General features: G+C 40.7%; 3 protein-coding genes and 1 long non-coding RNA gene across 6 annotated transcripts in view; 2 read left to right on the top strand and 2 right to left on the bottom strand.

Annotated features, from left to right (window-relative positions):
* LOC108014076 (uncharacterized) overlaps positions 1–10,912 on the bottom strand; it is a 49,150-nt gene extending 38,238 nt beyond the window's left edge. For 2 of the 3 annotated variants that reach the window (XR_011604120.1, XR_011604122.1), the window contains exons 1-3: positions 10,786–10,912; positions 10,144–10,521; positions 9,267–9,658 (exon numbers count right to left, since the gene is read on the bottom strand). This is a non-coding gene — a long non-coding RNA (uncharacterized lncRNA). Of the gene's footprint in view, positions 1–9,266; positions 9,659–10,143; positions 10,550–10,646; positions 10,681–10,785 lie in introns of all 3 variants that reach the window. The other variant, XR_011604121.1, reaches the window with a different exon arrangement.
* Positions 10,396–12,173, top strand: LOC108014074 (uncharacterized). Its single transcript, XM_017080095.4, has 4 exons — positions 10,396–10,537; positions 10,796–10,972; positions 11,031–11,145; positions 11,411–12,173. The coding sequence occupies exons 1-4, from the start codon at positions 10,465–10,467 to the stop codon at positions 11,553–11,555; spliced, it is 510 nt and encodes a 169-aa protein (XP_016935584.3). The 5' UTR covers positions 10,396–10,464; the 3' UTR covers positions 11,556–12,173.
* A 434-nt stretch (positions 12,174–12,607) lies between these two features.
* On the top strand, positions 12,608–13,179 carry LOC108014075 (uncharacterized). Its single transcript, XM_017080096.4, has 2 exons — positions 12,608–12,625; positions 12,684–13,179. Exons 1-2 carry the CDS (start codon positions 12,619–12,621, stop codon positions 13,121–13,123), a joined length of 447 nt encoding a protein of 148 aa, XP_016935585.1. The 5' UTR covers positions 12,608–12,618; the 3' UTR covers positions 13,124–13,179.
* Positions 13,180–14,189: 1,010 nt separating this feature from the next.
* On the bottom strand, positions 14,190–15,768 carry LOC108014049 (protein HGH1 homolog). The gene is made up of 5 exons (XM_036819464.3): positions 15,597–15,768; positions 15,295–15,482; positions 14,742–15,245; positions 14,469–14,686; positions 14,190–14,406 (listed from the first exon to the last, which is right to left on the bottom strand). The coding sequence occupies exons 1-5, from the start codon at positions 15,679–15,681 to the stop codon at positions 14,292–14,294; spliced, it is 1,110 nt and encodes a 369-aa protein (XP_036675359.1). The 5' UTR covers positions 15,682–15,768; the 3' UTR covers positions 14,190–14,291.
* Positions 15,769–15,845: the final 77 nt, after the last annotated feature.

The following is a 15,845-nucleotide window of genomic DNA, read 5'->3' as shown; positions in this document are numbered from 1 at the left end:
TTTGCCATTCCTTTTTTTTCTCACGGTTCCCAGCGAGCTCATTTGCGTGTGGGCAGTGGAAGTGGCTCATTAGAGATGAAAAATCGTTGACAAATGAAGAGTCTACAGGAAAATCAAGAGCCAGGGCAGGAGCGTTCTGCAAATAAGTAGCAAGGCTCGTCCACTGCCGAGCATTATGCAAATGAACTGGCAGGTAAACAGTAGCGAATGACTTCATTTTCCTCGACCCAGTGATTTAAGAAGCTTTAAGAAGTTGCCTCAAAATTCCATTGGACAACAAGAACGTTAGCCAATTTGCAAAATGAAATATGGCAACGGCCTTCTAGTTTTGTTCCCCCTGAAACTGAAGGTCAAGAAAAGCTTTCAGGAGAAAGAGCAAACAGGAAGTTGGCTTACAAATTTGCACTGTGTAGATTACTTCCGTTTGGAGAGGATATGATTTGTGTTTCAGTAGAAACGGGTTTTTGCTTAATAGATCCTGCTCTTGCTAAATTTTGCATGAAGAAATAAGTTTTCTGAGCATTTACTGGGATAACAAATATTTATGAGATAAAAACAGGCAAATGGAACGTTTCCCTTTCCTTGTTTCAAGTGCACAGTCACAGCTTTAATTAATTTAAGCTTGAATTATTATGCAAAATGCTGTTTTTATTGGCTGCTTGTTTAATTTATTCCGCTCACTTTTTGTTGCCTCCTCCATTGTATTTTTCTGCTGTCCATTTCTGTTTAGTATTTACAGATTTTCTCTTTTGTTTTATTTTCCCTGCAGTTTGCTTGTTTTTTCTACCTGTTTTTCTAGGTATTTAGTTAAGCTTTGTGTTTTGAATATGCTAATAAAATGTATTGTTTTGTTTCCTTTAAAATACAATTATTTATAAATTGTAGTAAACATAATCCATGCTCTGGATTTAAGTGAATGGGGCCTGTAAACACGTAGCAGATTTTTCTTGGTTGGCTCATATTACAGGTTCCGCTGGTCCAAAAGAAACTCAATTTTCTACCTGTCTCAAATCTGCAGATTGCAGTTAGCTTATCTTGATAACTTTCCCAGAATCAAAAGTCGGTTAATGAGTCTCGGATTTATCTATGGCCACAAACTTCTGCCAAGGCAGGACTATCCTTCCAAAGGACAAAAGGTGCACAATCAGCCCAAAATGACAGCAGGCCAGGTCGACTTCCGGGCAAAAAGAGATGAAGAGGCCACTCCGCTGCGATTAAAGCCATATTTTTATGGAAACGTTTAACAACAATGCCAATCATCCAATGGCTCTTCCTCTCGCCGGCTTTTGTGCACTCCGCATAACGAAAATTAAATATCCGTGCGGCGGCTTTTATTAACTAAAGTGTGCGTTTCGCCTCTGATGGGTTTTGCATAATGCAGACACAAAGGAGGAAAAAATGTATCCAGCCTTTTGTTCGACTCGCTTTTTATACATGGACAGAATATTAAAATTATATGCAAACAGCTTTGTGTATAAAAATTATATGGAATTTATTAATTTAATACATTTTTGATGATGCGGCTGAAATATATTGTTGCTTGCATTAAATCGCTTGTAATGTGGTTAATTTTTGCATGACAATCAATACTTGTTTCAGTTGAATATTATCTTATATTCAGTACTTTTTGGGGATGAGTATTTAAAGAGGGGTAAAACCCGACATAGGTTCAATCATTTTGACACTCAGAAAACAAATTTGGAGTCGTAACCCTTAAGTATCGGAAGTCAAAACATCAATCGGCTGTACCATACTTACTTTTTATCTTAGCCGCAGAGCTGACAACGCCATCGGATGTTTTATTTATTTCAAACCTTTCGCTCAGCCGCAGGCCTCAAGTTTCCGCCGCCGACGACTTCCGGTTTTCCTTTTGCGTTTCCGCTGATTTTTTTATGCCTCGACCCGGTTTTTATTGCGTGCCGTCAATCCCGTCAATAAACTCCAGCTCATACCTTTTGTTTGTGGTGACTTCGATTTTATTTCGATTTTGCAGAGGCGTTGCCTTTCACTTCCATCGGAAAAAGGACGTCGACTTGGCCGGGTTCATTACTCCAAGTTCCGCTGCTGTTGATTTTCAATTATTTTTATTGACTTAAGTTATAATGTATGGTGGTGGGGCAGCCTCGGCAGCCATTTTTCGTGATTACTTGCTTGAGGGAGCTCTATATGTACTTATTTTTTTATATTTCCCCCTCCTAAACTGGCCACATTTGTGTAGTTTTTCCACTTGCTTGACTGAACTCACTTTGGCTTGTTTTTGGCAAGACCGCTTATTGAAAAACTTTGCCCAACCATCGTCGAAACAAGTTCTTAAGTCAAAACTTCTTCTTAAATGGCAACAACTTTTTGCATTTTGAACGGCGTTTCGTAATTTCATGCTGTTTTCACCTTGTCTTCCTCGAGCAAAAGGAAAAATGTTGAGCAAGTTCATTATTTGTAAGGAGGATGTCTTAATTATTTTTGCATTTTCGCACGAAGACGAATTGAATTCTGTGTTTTCGTGTTTGCAAGTTCATTATGAAGACTTTTCCAGTTGGTCACCTTTCTAAAGATGATAGTTAAAAGTTTAAGTAAGGAATGTTATTTTATGGTATCTTGGTTTTTAAGGAATTTCTAAATAATAATTTAAATTTTTTTAAGAACAATGTTGATTGTAATTTATATTTAATATTACATATAAAACTTATAGCATTATAATAAGACTCTTTCTGACTCAGACTCCATAACTTCAAAAGGAAGGATTTCACTTTGATGAAGAGAACTCCCAACTATTCACAGTTTCCAGTTGCATACTTTGTGGCATTCTTTAAAGTTTTGTTTGGAAAAGTAGAGGAAAGTATAAGGAATTTGTTGTGCCGCTTGGCCTGGTTCAAATTAAAATAAATATGCATGGAAATAAAATGGAAAAAATTCTGAGAACAGCAAAAATAAAAAACTTGCGGCTTACTTTGTGGTTTTGCTGGTTCTTCTTCTCCTCAAACTCGTTGCCACAAAATGTTTGCAGTTGTTAGTTGCACTGAATGCACTTTATCTGATGAGAAAGACCTTTATACGATATTTCCCCTTCAAGGCACATTAATTTGTATCCATTCTTAAATTCATGAATTAAACATGGGCAATTACAGGACTTATTAGACATTACGTACGAAAATGTAACTTTACCCAAATACAAATAAATGCATTTAGTCAGTAAGCAAAGGTTTCAGATTGCCAATAGCAATTTGCAATTATTTTCAATGAAAATAGCTTAGGTAAATACCAAAGAGGGGAGAGACAAATGAAGATTTTCCTGGAATTGCCATGTTGGCCACAAAATCTCGGTCAAATTTGGCTTTCTCCAATTATAAAAATTGTAGCAATAAATGCAAAACAAATATACCTATGTCATAAGATTCCTTTTTCAGAAAATTATATCATTTTGAAATGTACTCACAGAAGGGTAAGCCATTTTGTGGAAATTTAATAGCTGACTAGGATTTTATTTGAATTCTGAGAACTTAAAATTCTTTTGTTTATTAAGATTATAAATGTCAGAGTTCCTTTGGAAGTGTTAATTATAATTTTTAAAAACTTAAAGAATCTCGAATGCTTTGCGGTTTAGGACCCAGAATATATTCGTATAATAGCCATTTACGTTAACCCCAAAGCCACAAAACTGGCCAGCCCTCAAGCCAATTTAAGTGCTCCGCTGCTTTTGTAGAAAGTTTAAATTTACCCATTTGCAGAATTATTTTTTCCGGTTAAGGGCGCATTAATTAACCGAACTTAACACGATGGTATGTGGGCATATCCCATCGGGAATGGCTGAAAACCCAGAGGTGTCTGCATAAAATGAATTGCCTGGCTGGTTGGCACGAAATACTTTCTGTTTTTCGCTCTAAAACTTTTCGCTTTTGTCAGACTCCGTGAGACAGCTCACTCAGTTACTCAATATGTCATTCAGTCATTCAGTCATGCCAGTACAAACACACACCCAACTTTAAATTGAGTTTCTTGAGCACAAGTTTTCATGAAAAACCGAAGAGCAGAAGATACAAATAGAGAAGTTTTCCCCTTGCACAATGTGTTGATTGCTATTTTGTTATTCATGGAATTGCTTAAAAATTTTGATTGCCTGGCAACTTATAAGCTCAGATTCCGCTTCTCGTTTTGACTTTAAAGGGATTATGCGTGGTCAATTGAAAAGCTGACTGCCATTGTAATTTTGAGTTTGAAAATACCTAAATTAAGCCTTCCGAAACGAGGCAAACCAGCCATTATAGCCCGACAATTAACTGCCAAAAGGTCAATTGGGTTAGCTTCCGAGTAACCTCAACCACCTGGATGGGATTTGCACCTGTTGACTGCTCCCTTTGACCACTGGAGCGTGTGAGCATCGGAATCATCGAGAGCCAACAAAAAAGTGTCACATAACAGAGGATGTGGAGGAGCATCGGTGTTGGCTGCTCAATCAATTGCGGTCGAGAGTCATTGAACACTGCACAGACACACACTTTCCACCACGGGACTATAGATTCCTCAAATCGATGTCAACGACTTTGAAGGTGGCACACATTTTCTATGACAACACCATCGCATTCGCAATTTGCCTGGGAAAAACAGAAAAGGGGAGGCGTGCACAATATTGGCACAGAGCTCAGCTATTTTGCATGGAATTAGAAAAGCTCGCCATCTAAGAAAGCCTCTTCAATATGCAGTCGGTGGCCTTTTTCATCTTATCTTGAGTTGTTTTCTTAAAGTGGCCATTGGCCTCAAGTCGGAGGCTTGAATATCTCAAAACGGGGCCAAGTCTTGCTTAAATGTCTTAAAAGGCCACAGTTTTTAAAATGCTTATGCTTCAAAATGTTCGGAAAATATTATTTTAACGCCTTAATTTGTCTGTAGATTCAAGATAATCGACGACTTTCTGTGTAATTACTAATGTATTATTATTATTATTATGTAGTATAAAAAAGATAGTCGTCTTTTAGGGTAATTTTAAATATTTTGTTGAATACTTTGGGACACCATTATTTAATATTTTTTTAAGGTAAATTTGAATTCTAATTAATTGCAAACCAAGCTTGATTTTGATTGCCAATCTTTCATTGACAAATATCAAACCAAGGCTATTAAAAGCGTTTCCCAAATAAAACAAGGAAGAACGCTATAGTCGAGTACCTCGACTATCAGATACCCGTTACTCAGCTAAATGGAGATATGCAAGCAGCAAAGCGAGATTAAAATGCGCCACCTACCGGCGGTATACAGATTTAAGCGTTATGGGCGTTAGAGTGGGCGTGGCAAATTTTTTGGATCAATCGATAGATATTGACGAGACCAATACATTTCAGTTAAAATTTTTTATCTAGCATGAAAATTGTGGGCGTCACAGGTTTTTGCGGTTTGTGGGCGTTAAAGTGGGCGTGGCAAACTTTTTTTTGAGTCAATCGATAGGTAATGACAAGACGAATACATTTCAGTTAAAATTTTTTATCTAGCATAAAAATTGTGGGCGTCACAGGTTTTCGCGGTTTGTGGGCGTTAAAGTGGGCGTGGCAAACTTTTTTTAGGTCAATCGATAGGTATTGATGAGAACATTACATTTCAGTTAAAATTTTTATTCTAGCATCAAAACTGTAGGAGCCACAGTTTTGGGCGGTTTGTGGGCGTTAGAGTGGGCGTGGCACTCTACTGAAACAAACTTGCGCTGCGCAGGAATCTCAGGAATCTGCGTGCCTAATCCCAGTATTGTAACTCTCATAGTTTCCGAGATCTCAGCGTTCATACGGACAGACGGACAGACGGACAGACGGACAGACGGACAGACGGACAGACGGACAGACGGACAGACGGACATGGCTAGATCGACTCGGCTAGTGATCCTGATCAAGAATATATATACTTTATGGGGTCGGAAACGCTTCCTTCTGCCTGTTACATACTTTCCGACGAATCTAGTATACCCTTTTACTCTACGAGTAACGGGTATAATCATTTCGATAGAATTGATTGCTGTCATCCCCCTGGTAATTGATTCGATCCGCATTTGTGGTTCCACATTCAGACTTCCTGACGCCCTGCATTTTGTATATGTGGTGCTCATGCTCACGTGTAACAGGATTACACGATTTAATGCCCCAAAAAATATTTAAATTGGCCGGGGCTACCCGGAATTCCATTGATTGAAAAGCTTAAAAACAGAAAAATGCTTAAACACGGCAATAAGCCTCACTAGAAATGTCTCAACGTTGGAAATACCCACACTCTCTGTCACGCATGTGGGACCCATATCATGGTAAGCTCTTTTTGACCCGGACATAAATCGACCTTCATTCCGGTGACCAATTTCCCATCGCTTTGCGTGCTTTTAGGACATTTTGGCTGCTTTGTTAATAGGTTCCCCTTGAAAGAGAGAGAGTTTTGGGCCATAAATAGTAAAGGTCGTTAGGAGTTAATTGGCCTTGAAGGCACGTTCCCTGGAATTATGAGTTACAAGCTGCATAAAACTTAAATGCTGCCATCATCTTGGTCAGCGTTTACAAATATTTGCCCCTCTTAATTGCTTCAATTTGCATGCTGAGTGGTTTTTGGCCAGGGCTATTATAAAGCCAAAAACGGCATGGAGCAAACAAGTCAACAAATGTTGATGAAATTTCCTGGGGAAGCAACATACAAATTATCCTCTGATGAGTTTTCACTCTGGGCTGTGGGAAATTCCCACGAAAATTCAGAACAGCGTTTTGTAAGAGATATTTTATTTTATTTTTTAGTGAATTAGGTTTTGATATCTATTTTTTGTTCTACGTTATGGCATATCCTTATAGTTATGGTTACGACATGCAGTGCTACTGCACAATTTCAGCTAACTGCAGTTGCGAATTGTAAATGCGATTCGCAGTTTTCCATTCCGCGAAAATTGCACTGGCGAGCTGTTATGCAAATTCAACTCAAATGAGACTGTGTGTGTAGTCTCACATGCGTGAAATTAATTTCTCCCACGAGAGAACCAGGTGCAAGCAAATTTAAGGTAAGCCACCTTTTAGATGGGAGTGTATGGGTGTGTGGGTTGGGGTCAGGGGCGCCCTAAAGTATGCAACTGCAATACAAAGACTATTTCGGGAAATGAAAATTTCAGACTGTCATTACAACGGAAGTGGAAATGCTGAATTTTTGGGCGAAATATAAATCATGGGAATTTTTAATAGTACTTTACTAGGAAATTTTGCGGTTATTTGCATAACCATCAGCTAGAAATTATTTTAAATATTTTCAATTACTTTAAAAGTATCTTATATTAAAAAGGCAAAAATTCTAAAAAAATCATCTTGAAAGATAGATTGTGGCCCCAAAAAGGCCATGACTTAGCTTCTCCCCATTTAATGACATGACATTATCTGCAAAATATTAAATCACCGAAAACCTAAAAAATCTGCATAAATTCCGCACCCTCATCAGGTTCAGTGGGCGGAATGTGTTGTACCCCTACATCGATTGATTATGGTCTAATCGCAAATGGCAAGCTCTTACTCAAAGCCGAAATCATAATAAATCACGTCGAGTTGAGACAAAAAATGGACCATAAGTGGGGGATATTTTCCAGCCCCCTGCAAGAATTCAGCCCTAGGTGTTCGGCTCTCAATCAAAGCTGACCCAGAGATCCTAATGAGGTGCCCTTTCCAACTGGGTTGCCATTTACAGGCAGATTATGAAATTAATGGCCTACAATTGAGCGAGCTACTTTGTCAAGGGAGAAGATTTCGGGGATAACTTTGCTTTCATTTTTCATTTTTAATGCTCGCCACGGGCCAAGTTGGGTTCATGAATACGCGATTAGCTTGCACAAACTTTATTAAAAAATTCCCCGACAATTCACCGAGTTTTGGGGAGCATTCAATTTCGCCGGGCAGGACTAATTTAATGTCCTGCCTGGCAGAATGGCCACGTTGAAGGCTTTTAATTGCCCGGGCATAGCTCTTCACTGGCCGCCCTTGGCAGTGTCATAAAAGTTTTGTGGCAGCAGCTGTGAAGTTGACGGGCTGTCCGCCTGGCTGCCTTCGTGGCTGATTCGATTGTGGCCCAGTCGAAGCGACAAAATTAAGTAAGTACGGCCAAAGAGTAGAGGCCACAAAGGCGGCTCGTCCTCCTGGTCCTGCTTCTGCCCCTGCCCCTTCTCCTAGACCTGATTCTGTTGTTAACTCCTCCCACAAACCGATGGTCGTTAAACGGGCACAATGGCCACTTAGACTCCTGGCTGGAAGTGAGCGACACTGCCCTATCTGCACAGAAAACAATAAAAGAAAAGGAATACCCAGTTATTTTTTATGATCCGTCCATCATTACAATGTGATACAAGCGATAATTCGTTATTATATCAGATTATGTAAAGGTTATTGCAGCAAAAAATATTAAATATATCCAAAAATAAATGCAACAGCTATAAATATGTACCCTTTTTAAATTAGGACTACTATTTTATAATACAATCGATCCTCCATAATTCGAGCCACTATCTTCTACCAAAAAAAAAGTTTGAGTTATTAGACATCGAGTTATAGAGTATAATTTATAAGTATTTACTATTACTATTGTCACTTATAGATAGAAAGATTGAAGATTAACTTTGTATTGAGTGTGGAAAAGATATAATTGTTCTTCAGATCATAACAAATAAACACATAAAATAATGCATTGTTTCTATAAAAAGAATAACACTTCGGTATAAAAAAGTACCTATAGTTAAGTTCAAAAGTATTTTATAGGGTTTTTATGTAGATATTTTGCAAAATATCATTTTAAGCTCATCACTATAACAAGTTTACTATTTAATATGGTAATCATTAAAGAAAGAAATAAGCAAATAACAAAGTGCAAAGTATTTTCTCCCCGTGTAGTAGTATTTATGGGGCACCGACCGGCAGAATAGTGATGCATATTGAAAGCTGGCAAACACAATGAACAAAGGTAAACTTCATTTGGCCAAGACAAGAAGTGAGGAGAAAAGTAGGAGGAGGAGGGTAGCAGGAGGGGGACTGGGGGAGCAGCATCCGTTTCCGTCAACACTGGCACACAATGCCGTTTCCGGCCAACTTGGCTTCCAGCCAGAGCAAAATTGGTTGGTGGATGGCGAAATGGGATGGGAAAATGTGTTTGGCAGCTCGTTCGACGGCTAATTTGCAAATAGATGAAAATGCGCCACACAATTATAGCTCTGGCAGTCGAACTCGATGTGTCGATTGGAGCCCTTGGGATTTAATTATAAATTTCTTCACCTCCATCTTACTTACCTTACTCTTGCTTATTGTGCCTTTCCTGCCATTTTAATCAGGAAACCTAATTACATTAGCTGGGGCCCATTTGGAGAGACTCGAGTTCGACAGGCCGACCGCAAATCACACATCCATCCAGTCCAGAAACACTCAGAATCGCATAATTAATGCACAGCACTTGCGGCCAACCGGAATGTTGCACATACGCCCCGTGGGCCACACGGAAAGTGTGGTGGCCGAGCCATAATTTGCAATAAATATTGATCCACAGACACATGACCTCTGCACCCCAAAGCAGCCAGTTGATAGATGGCTATATCTATTTGGCCTGGCCAGCAGACCAGCCACGAGCCATGCAGTGATAATATTTATCTGTCACGATGACAGATTCGCCTGAATTGATTGCCAGTCTGTGGAGGAGAAAAATATAGAAATACATGAATGGGGTGGACGTTTGGTGAGCTGTCAGAGATATTCTCCACTTTGAATGCTTTAAAGTCACGCCCCGAAATCGCTTTAAGCCACACGCTCTTCGCAAGCCCCCATAAATTGTGTTTCCCGAGCTTAGCTACAGTTTCAGCCCGTAAGTCAGAATCATTTGTCATAATTCGAGGCATCACGAAATAAAACAAAAACCAAGGAAAACACAGGCCCCACAAGTTGACCCAACAACACCTTGGGCCATCGAAGTGGCCATTAAAAGTGCCAGCAACAAACAGGCAACAAAAAAAAGGAGGGGGGAGCCAAAAAAACATTCTGGGACCAACACTCGACACGAAAATCGACTGAAAAGCAATTATTTACACTTCGGCAATAAAAATATGGAACAGAAAACAAAAAATGGAACCGACAGGGGGGCGGTATTGTGTCAAAAATGCGTTGTGCAATTTATTACCTTTAATTTTTCTTGCCTGCCCGTCTTTCCCTGCGAAAGAAATTGCATTTCGGCGGATTGTGGATAATAATTTTTATGACCATTGCCTTCGTTTCAACTTTTTATGACTTCTCGAGCGCTGATCCAGAGATTTCAGCGGAAAATCGAAAAAGTTTTTAAGAGCCTTCAATTCGCTTGTTAATTTTAATCCCTTTGGATGTCTCGCTTCTCCTTTTGCAGAGCCAGCAGTCGCAGTCGCAGTGAAATGAATCCCCAGGAATGTCCGCAACTGGTCAACCTGTGAGTCCTGCGAGTCCTGTGTGAGTCCTGAGAGCTCCGAAGATGGCGGTGTCCAGTTCAATTATGGAGACCGTCGCCATTTTGGCCCTGCTGCTTGGCCTTTTCATTCGAAGTGGTAAGTGATATGCTGGGGATTGGATTAAAGGTTAATTAGATGCGGTTTTAATATACATAATAAAGGTCATTGGAAATTTAAATTGATATTATCGAAAGAAAAGAATTACCATTTCATTAATACAACAATTATAAATCCTATATCTGCAAAGTAGAGGTCGATTGAAATTTGTACTATCGATAAAAGTCAAATATTATTTATTTTTTATAATTTATCATTTAAAAATCCTATATCATTAACTTCCATACCCCATTTCAGGCTACTGCATAGACTGTTTCAAGTGCGTCTCCTACAATGGAGCCAATAAAGCCTGCGATGATCCGTTCCACAACAATTACTCGACGGCCATTTTGGAGTCACCCTGCATGGGCGGGCGGAAGGGGCGTGACGGCCTGTTTCCGGCCACCGCCTGCATCAAGATCGCCGGTTATTACGGTTAGTGAATGTCCTTTAGATCCTAGGATGGATTCTCATTTACGTTTCCCATTTACAGATGGAACCGGCGAGACGATAACGGTGAGAGGCTGCGCCCTGGACAGCGGCACCCTGACCACCGACACCGAGATTATAAGAATGTCGCACTGCGGAAAGTTCTATTACGATGACAAGTAAGGAATATTAAGGATTGCAATATACTACATACTTAATTATATAAAAAATATTCTATGAAGGAGTAGTATACCGTATGATCTTAAAAAAGATGTTATATTTTTATGATCTTAAAGAAGATTGTAGTTATTTTTTGATTGCAGATGTCTAGCAGACTATATAAAGTTATTAAAAATAGAACTTAAGAATTTTGTAGATTTTTTTTTCAGTGCTATACCCACAGCTCGGCATCATCTAATGTATTTTCTTGTGATAACTTTGCAGGTACGTGCACGGCTGTCTGCAGAGCTGCAGCGATGCGGATGCCTGCAACTCTGCCAGGAGGCAGGGAGCGAGTCCCGCGGACCCGGAGGCGCTGCTGAGGCACCTGCTCAGCCTGGTGGTGTTCCTGCTGGCTGTCACCAGGTAGCAGCATCCGTATCTGTAACTGAGGTATCCGGAGCAGGAGGAACAGGCGGAAATATCACAGGAAACGAAGTAGGCAGCCGGAAGACTGGGCTGCGTGGGGAAATCCTTTTCTTTTCCTTCGAATTCGAATCTCTCTCTGTGTCTAGGATCGCACCCAAATGTAAACGCACTCGAGCAGCTGCAAACACACCCTCTTACACCCAAAAACTTTATGGAATTCATCAAGCAATTATGTGATTTATAAGCGAATACTTAACAACTAGCAAACAATAATTGATGAACTCGAACGAAACTATTTAGATGCTAAGCATTCGAGTGGCGAAAATCAAAGGAAACACTGCAACCCAAATTCAAATTCTAATTGCAATTATTTATAGCTCCTAAGCAAGGAAACTAGACTCTAAATGCTGTCGCTGATATAATAAGTTTCTACGGAGCAATATGATTAACGGAGGGCAGGAATGGTTTACGATTTATATACGATGTGTTTTACCCTGGCGTACATAAGAATTTTTTCACCTCTCTAGATGAGTATTGTACATATACAAAAAAGAAATTAACTATTTGTTAAATGAATGCTGAATTTTAGGCAAATTAAAAGTAATTATGTGTAAATGAATTAGTGGGTAGAACGAGCAACGAAAACTGCGAGCTGGGAAGGGCAAGGAAATAGCTTACATCACCCTTATTTATATTTTTTAGTCACTATCAACCCAAATTAAGATTACTTCGAATTGGGTAGACTATTTACTGAAGTGTTTTGGGTCTGCTGGTTGGCATTTTTCTCAAGAAACATTATTCATTTCAAACATCTAGCAAGTCCGAAGCTGCCCAAGTCTTAAATCAAGCCATAAACACGGGTCGTAAATGACACCATTCATTGCTATATGGACTTCTGTATGTAGACAACCGACTACTAATACTTACCGCCAGTCTAGTTCGGTTGATGCACCGGCAGATTCGTTATCACGTCCGGATAAGGCATGGGGTTATAGATATTGGTATCACCAAGAAGTACCGCCTTCGATTAGAGCTGTTCAGTACATTCAAGCAGCTCAATCGAAATGGACGGTAAGAACAGGCATTATTCCCTTTTCCCATTGGATCCTCCAATAATGCTGCCTTGCAGGTCACAACTGGCTTCACTTCAGCAACGGTGTAGTCCCCCCGGAAGCCGTGGTTGCCGGTCACGATTCCGATGGCGACACCATCTTCATTGGTCGCGCCTTCTACTGCAACGACATGCTGCCGGCCAAGATCATTCCCAACAAGGGCAAGGCCTACGTGGCCTACGCCAACCAGGAGGTGGAGCTGGAGAACTACGAGGCCCTGAGTGGCTCCCACTACGAGTGGCTGCCGGCTGACAACGGAGAGGTTCCCCCCGGCGCCGTGAAAGTGGGCCAGAATGTCGATGGCGAGACCCTCTACGCCGGAAGGGGCTACCATGCCGGCAGCTTGACCGTGGGCAAGGTGCACCCCTCCCACGGCTGCCTGTACATCCCCTACGATTCCGAGGAAGTGAAGATCTTCGCCTACGAGGTACTGTCACGTCGCATGGAGGCGAGATAGGTGCCCCAGTTCCACTTATTGCCTGTTATTCACAAATAAATTCGACACTTTTTGTAGACGCCCGTGGGTTTAATCTGTTCTAGCTGGCCATAAAAGTTCCTTATCTCACAGGTTATTTTTAATCATTACTGATGTTAATACAAAGTTGATAGCTAGAATAATACGTTTGAAAAATTTTAATTTATTATTTAAATAGTTTGGTTTTAAGGGTTCTTACTTACCCTTCCCACTGGTGCTCGCAGTTCTCGTCCTTCGCCCTTTTATGCAGGAAAAAGTTCTAAGTTAACAAAACCAAATATTATCAAGGTTAAGCCACTCATTAACAACTAAGTTGAAAACTCTCTAAATTACACGTAGCCTAAAACTAAATTTTCATATGAATACGAGACCAATAGGACCAAACTAAGCAAATACTATATGCAATTACGAACTACTTGTATTTGCATCGATTTTCTGTTGGAATTGTTTGTTTTCCTATAGTTGGTACTTAATTTTTCGGACTAAGCGAGCTTGCAATGGTTTCCGCAAATGAAAAATCAACAACTATGTATAAACAAGTGGATAGGTTTTGATAGAAGGCAGACAGCAGACAGGCAACACATCAAATTCAGATAATCCGCATTTTTCTCTCTGCTGATATCGCTTGCTTGCCACGCAACTAAACGCAAACTAATCAAAAGCAATCACACTACGCACCTTATTGGCTATTGGGGCTCCACAGGAAGCCCTCGAATCCTTTAAATCTTCAACTCACACACAATGAACGACCAAGCAAAGTTTGTAAAATAACACAAGAGTACATTAAACGTTTCATGGCAAGGCAATTGCCAGACATTTTTGAATGCAAATGTATCTAGCACTTAAGGAGAACTTTATACATATACAATTGAGGCGGCAGCGAGGCGGATTAACGATAATTAGATAAACTAGATAACGACGCTACTCAAACTAATCAAATTGAAAATCGAAATCGAAATTGTTTCCCCTGCATTTGAATGCGTGCGTACAACTTTTTCTAGAGCAACATTTTTGGGCAACTGAAGCATTACCAACTAAACTATCAGCATTTCTGAATAAAAAACTGCATAACATATATTGAAAGTTCGAAGTCGTCTATGAGTTTCACTAACACTACACATATTTACAAGAAGCGGGGAATTTGATTGATTTAATCCAGCAAACTCTTCACATAGGCGGCGTCTTCCTGGACGAACTTCTCGGCCTGCTCGGAGGGCACTTCTACTTCCGTTTTGTAGTTGTCCAGGCCGATCTCCTCCTCTTTTCTGGAATAGGCGACATTTTTTAATAAGAAAATGCTTATTTTATGGCTTATCTTAGCACTCACTTGATCAGAATGTCCACCACGTTCTCGCAGGCCAGCAGACAGTCGCTGTCCTTGGCCACCTTCGCCTCCCACTTGTGGTACTCCCTGAGGATCTCGTAAACCCCCTTGGAGCGGAGAATCTCCCGGCTGCGGCGTGTGGAGCACAGTTGCAACAGGCACTCCAGCAGCATTTTCCGCAGATCTGGATCCTCTTCCCGCGTTTTGCTTTCAGGGAGGTACTACAAAAAGAAGAGATTTATTTAGGTTCTACTATGTATAAGGTATAGATCCCACCTGCAGTTCGATGGGCAGCAGCTCGTTATCCTCGTCGCTGAACTCCTCTGGACCGCACAGCGGCTGCAGGATGGCCACCAGAATGTTGCTCTGATCGTTGAGGATCACCTCGTGGTAGACAGTGTCGAAGCAGACGTTCTTGAGGATGCCGATAGTGCCGCCACGCCTCACCACACTGCCCTCGAAGGAGGCAAAGGGCAGCAGTTTCTCCAGCAGCTGGTATTTCCCGTGGCAGCACAGCTCCCTTCCGCGTGGCACCTGGGTCAGATTGCAGAAGATGGGCGCCAGGTAGTGGAGCTTGGCCTTCTTCTTGTTGTAGTCCAGCTGGGCGAAGGCTTTCGCCAGGCGGGGCAGTGTCTGATCGTCCCTTTCCAGTGTGTCCAGGATCTCGTGGACCAGCGACTCCACCCGCGTTAGGTTACTCAGCACCATGCTCCAGGGATCGGCCAGATCGGATTGCTCGTCGGTTATGTGCTTGGCGGCTACTTCCACGATGGCAAAGGCCTGGGAAATATTTACTTAGATTGTAAACACATTTCGGAACCTAACTTACGGGTTGCAATTGTTTAGCCAGTTGGAAAACTTTAATAGCTGCCTCCTCCTCGGCTGTTAAATTAATTAAACTTAGCACCGCATCCTTGGCCACCGTTTGATTTTCATCGAAGGTCAGTCCAAAAATGGCCATAAGCATGTCGTCCAGCGAAAGTATGGCTGATTTGCCCTCTGAACTGCCAGTTAAACCTGGAAAAAGGAATAATTAAAGTAAGTAAATAAAATGTGAGACCGCGTGACGTCACAGTTGCCCATAACAAACGCACGTGCGAGCATGTAGTTTTGATTTTCTTTGAAACTCACCTAAAACATGGGTTAAAGCTACTGCCTTCAAGTCCAGTCGTTGATTGGGCTGCATGAATTGTACTAGCTCTTTTACAGTTTCCATTTTAATTGTATTTAATTGTTTTATTTACAATTAAAATTGAAGTGCGAAATTTTGTTTTCTTTTAGGTTTAGTGTGACCGCAGAGCTTGTTATCAATTATACCACCCGGTTTTTACAAAATATACCAAAATTGTATACAGAAATATACCAAAAGTCGGGAGGATG

The sequence above is a fragment of the Drosophila suzukii genome, chromosome 3 (genome assembly GCF_043229965.1).
Source record: "Drosophila suzukii chromosome 3, CBGP_Dsuzu_IsoJpt1.0, whole genome shotgun sequence".
Taxonomy (NCBI): Eukaryota; Metazoa; Arthropoda; class Insecta; order Diptera; family Drosophilidae; genus Drosophila; species Drosophila suzukii.
Note: the sequence above shows the minus strand (reverse complement) of the source record. Positions and strands in the feature narration are given on the sequence as shown.

Excerpts from the sequence above, each read along its gene's own strand:
- LOC108014049 (XM_036819464.3), bottom strand. The coding sequence starts at position 15,681 with ATGGAAACTGTAAAAGAGCTAGTACAATTCATGCAGCCCAATCAACGA. Across the intron at positions 15,483-15,596 it reads AGCTTTAACCCATGTTTTAG|GTTTAACTGGCAGTTCAGAG; the intron begins GTGAGTTTCAAA and ends TCCTTTTTCCAG. Across the intron at positions 14,687-14,741 it reads TGCTGCCCATCGAACTGCAG|TACCTCCCTGAAAGCAAAAC; the intron begins GTGGGATCTATA and ends TTCTTTTTGTAG.
- LOC108014074 (XM_017080095.4), top strand. The coding sequence starts at position 10,465 with ATGGCGGTGTCCAGTTCAATTATGGAGACCGTCGCCATTTTGGCCCTG. Across the intron at positions 10,538-10,795 it reads TGGCCTTTTCATTCGAAGTG|GCTACTGCATAGACTGTTTC; the intron begins GTAAGTGATATG and ends ACCCCATTTCAG. Across the intron at positions 11,146-11,410 it reads AAGTTCTATTACGATGACAA|GTACGTGCACGGCTGTCTGC; the intron begins GTAAGGAATATT and ends ATAACTTTGCAG.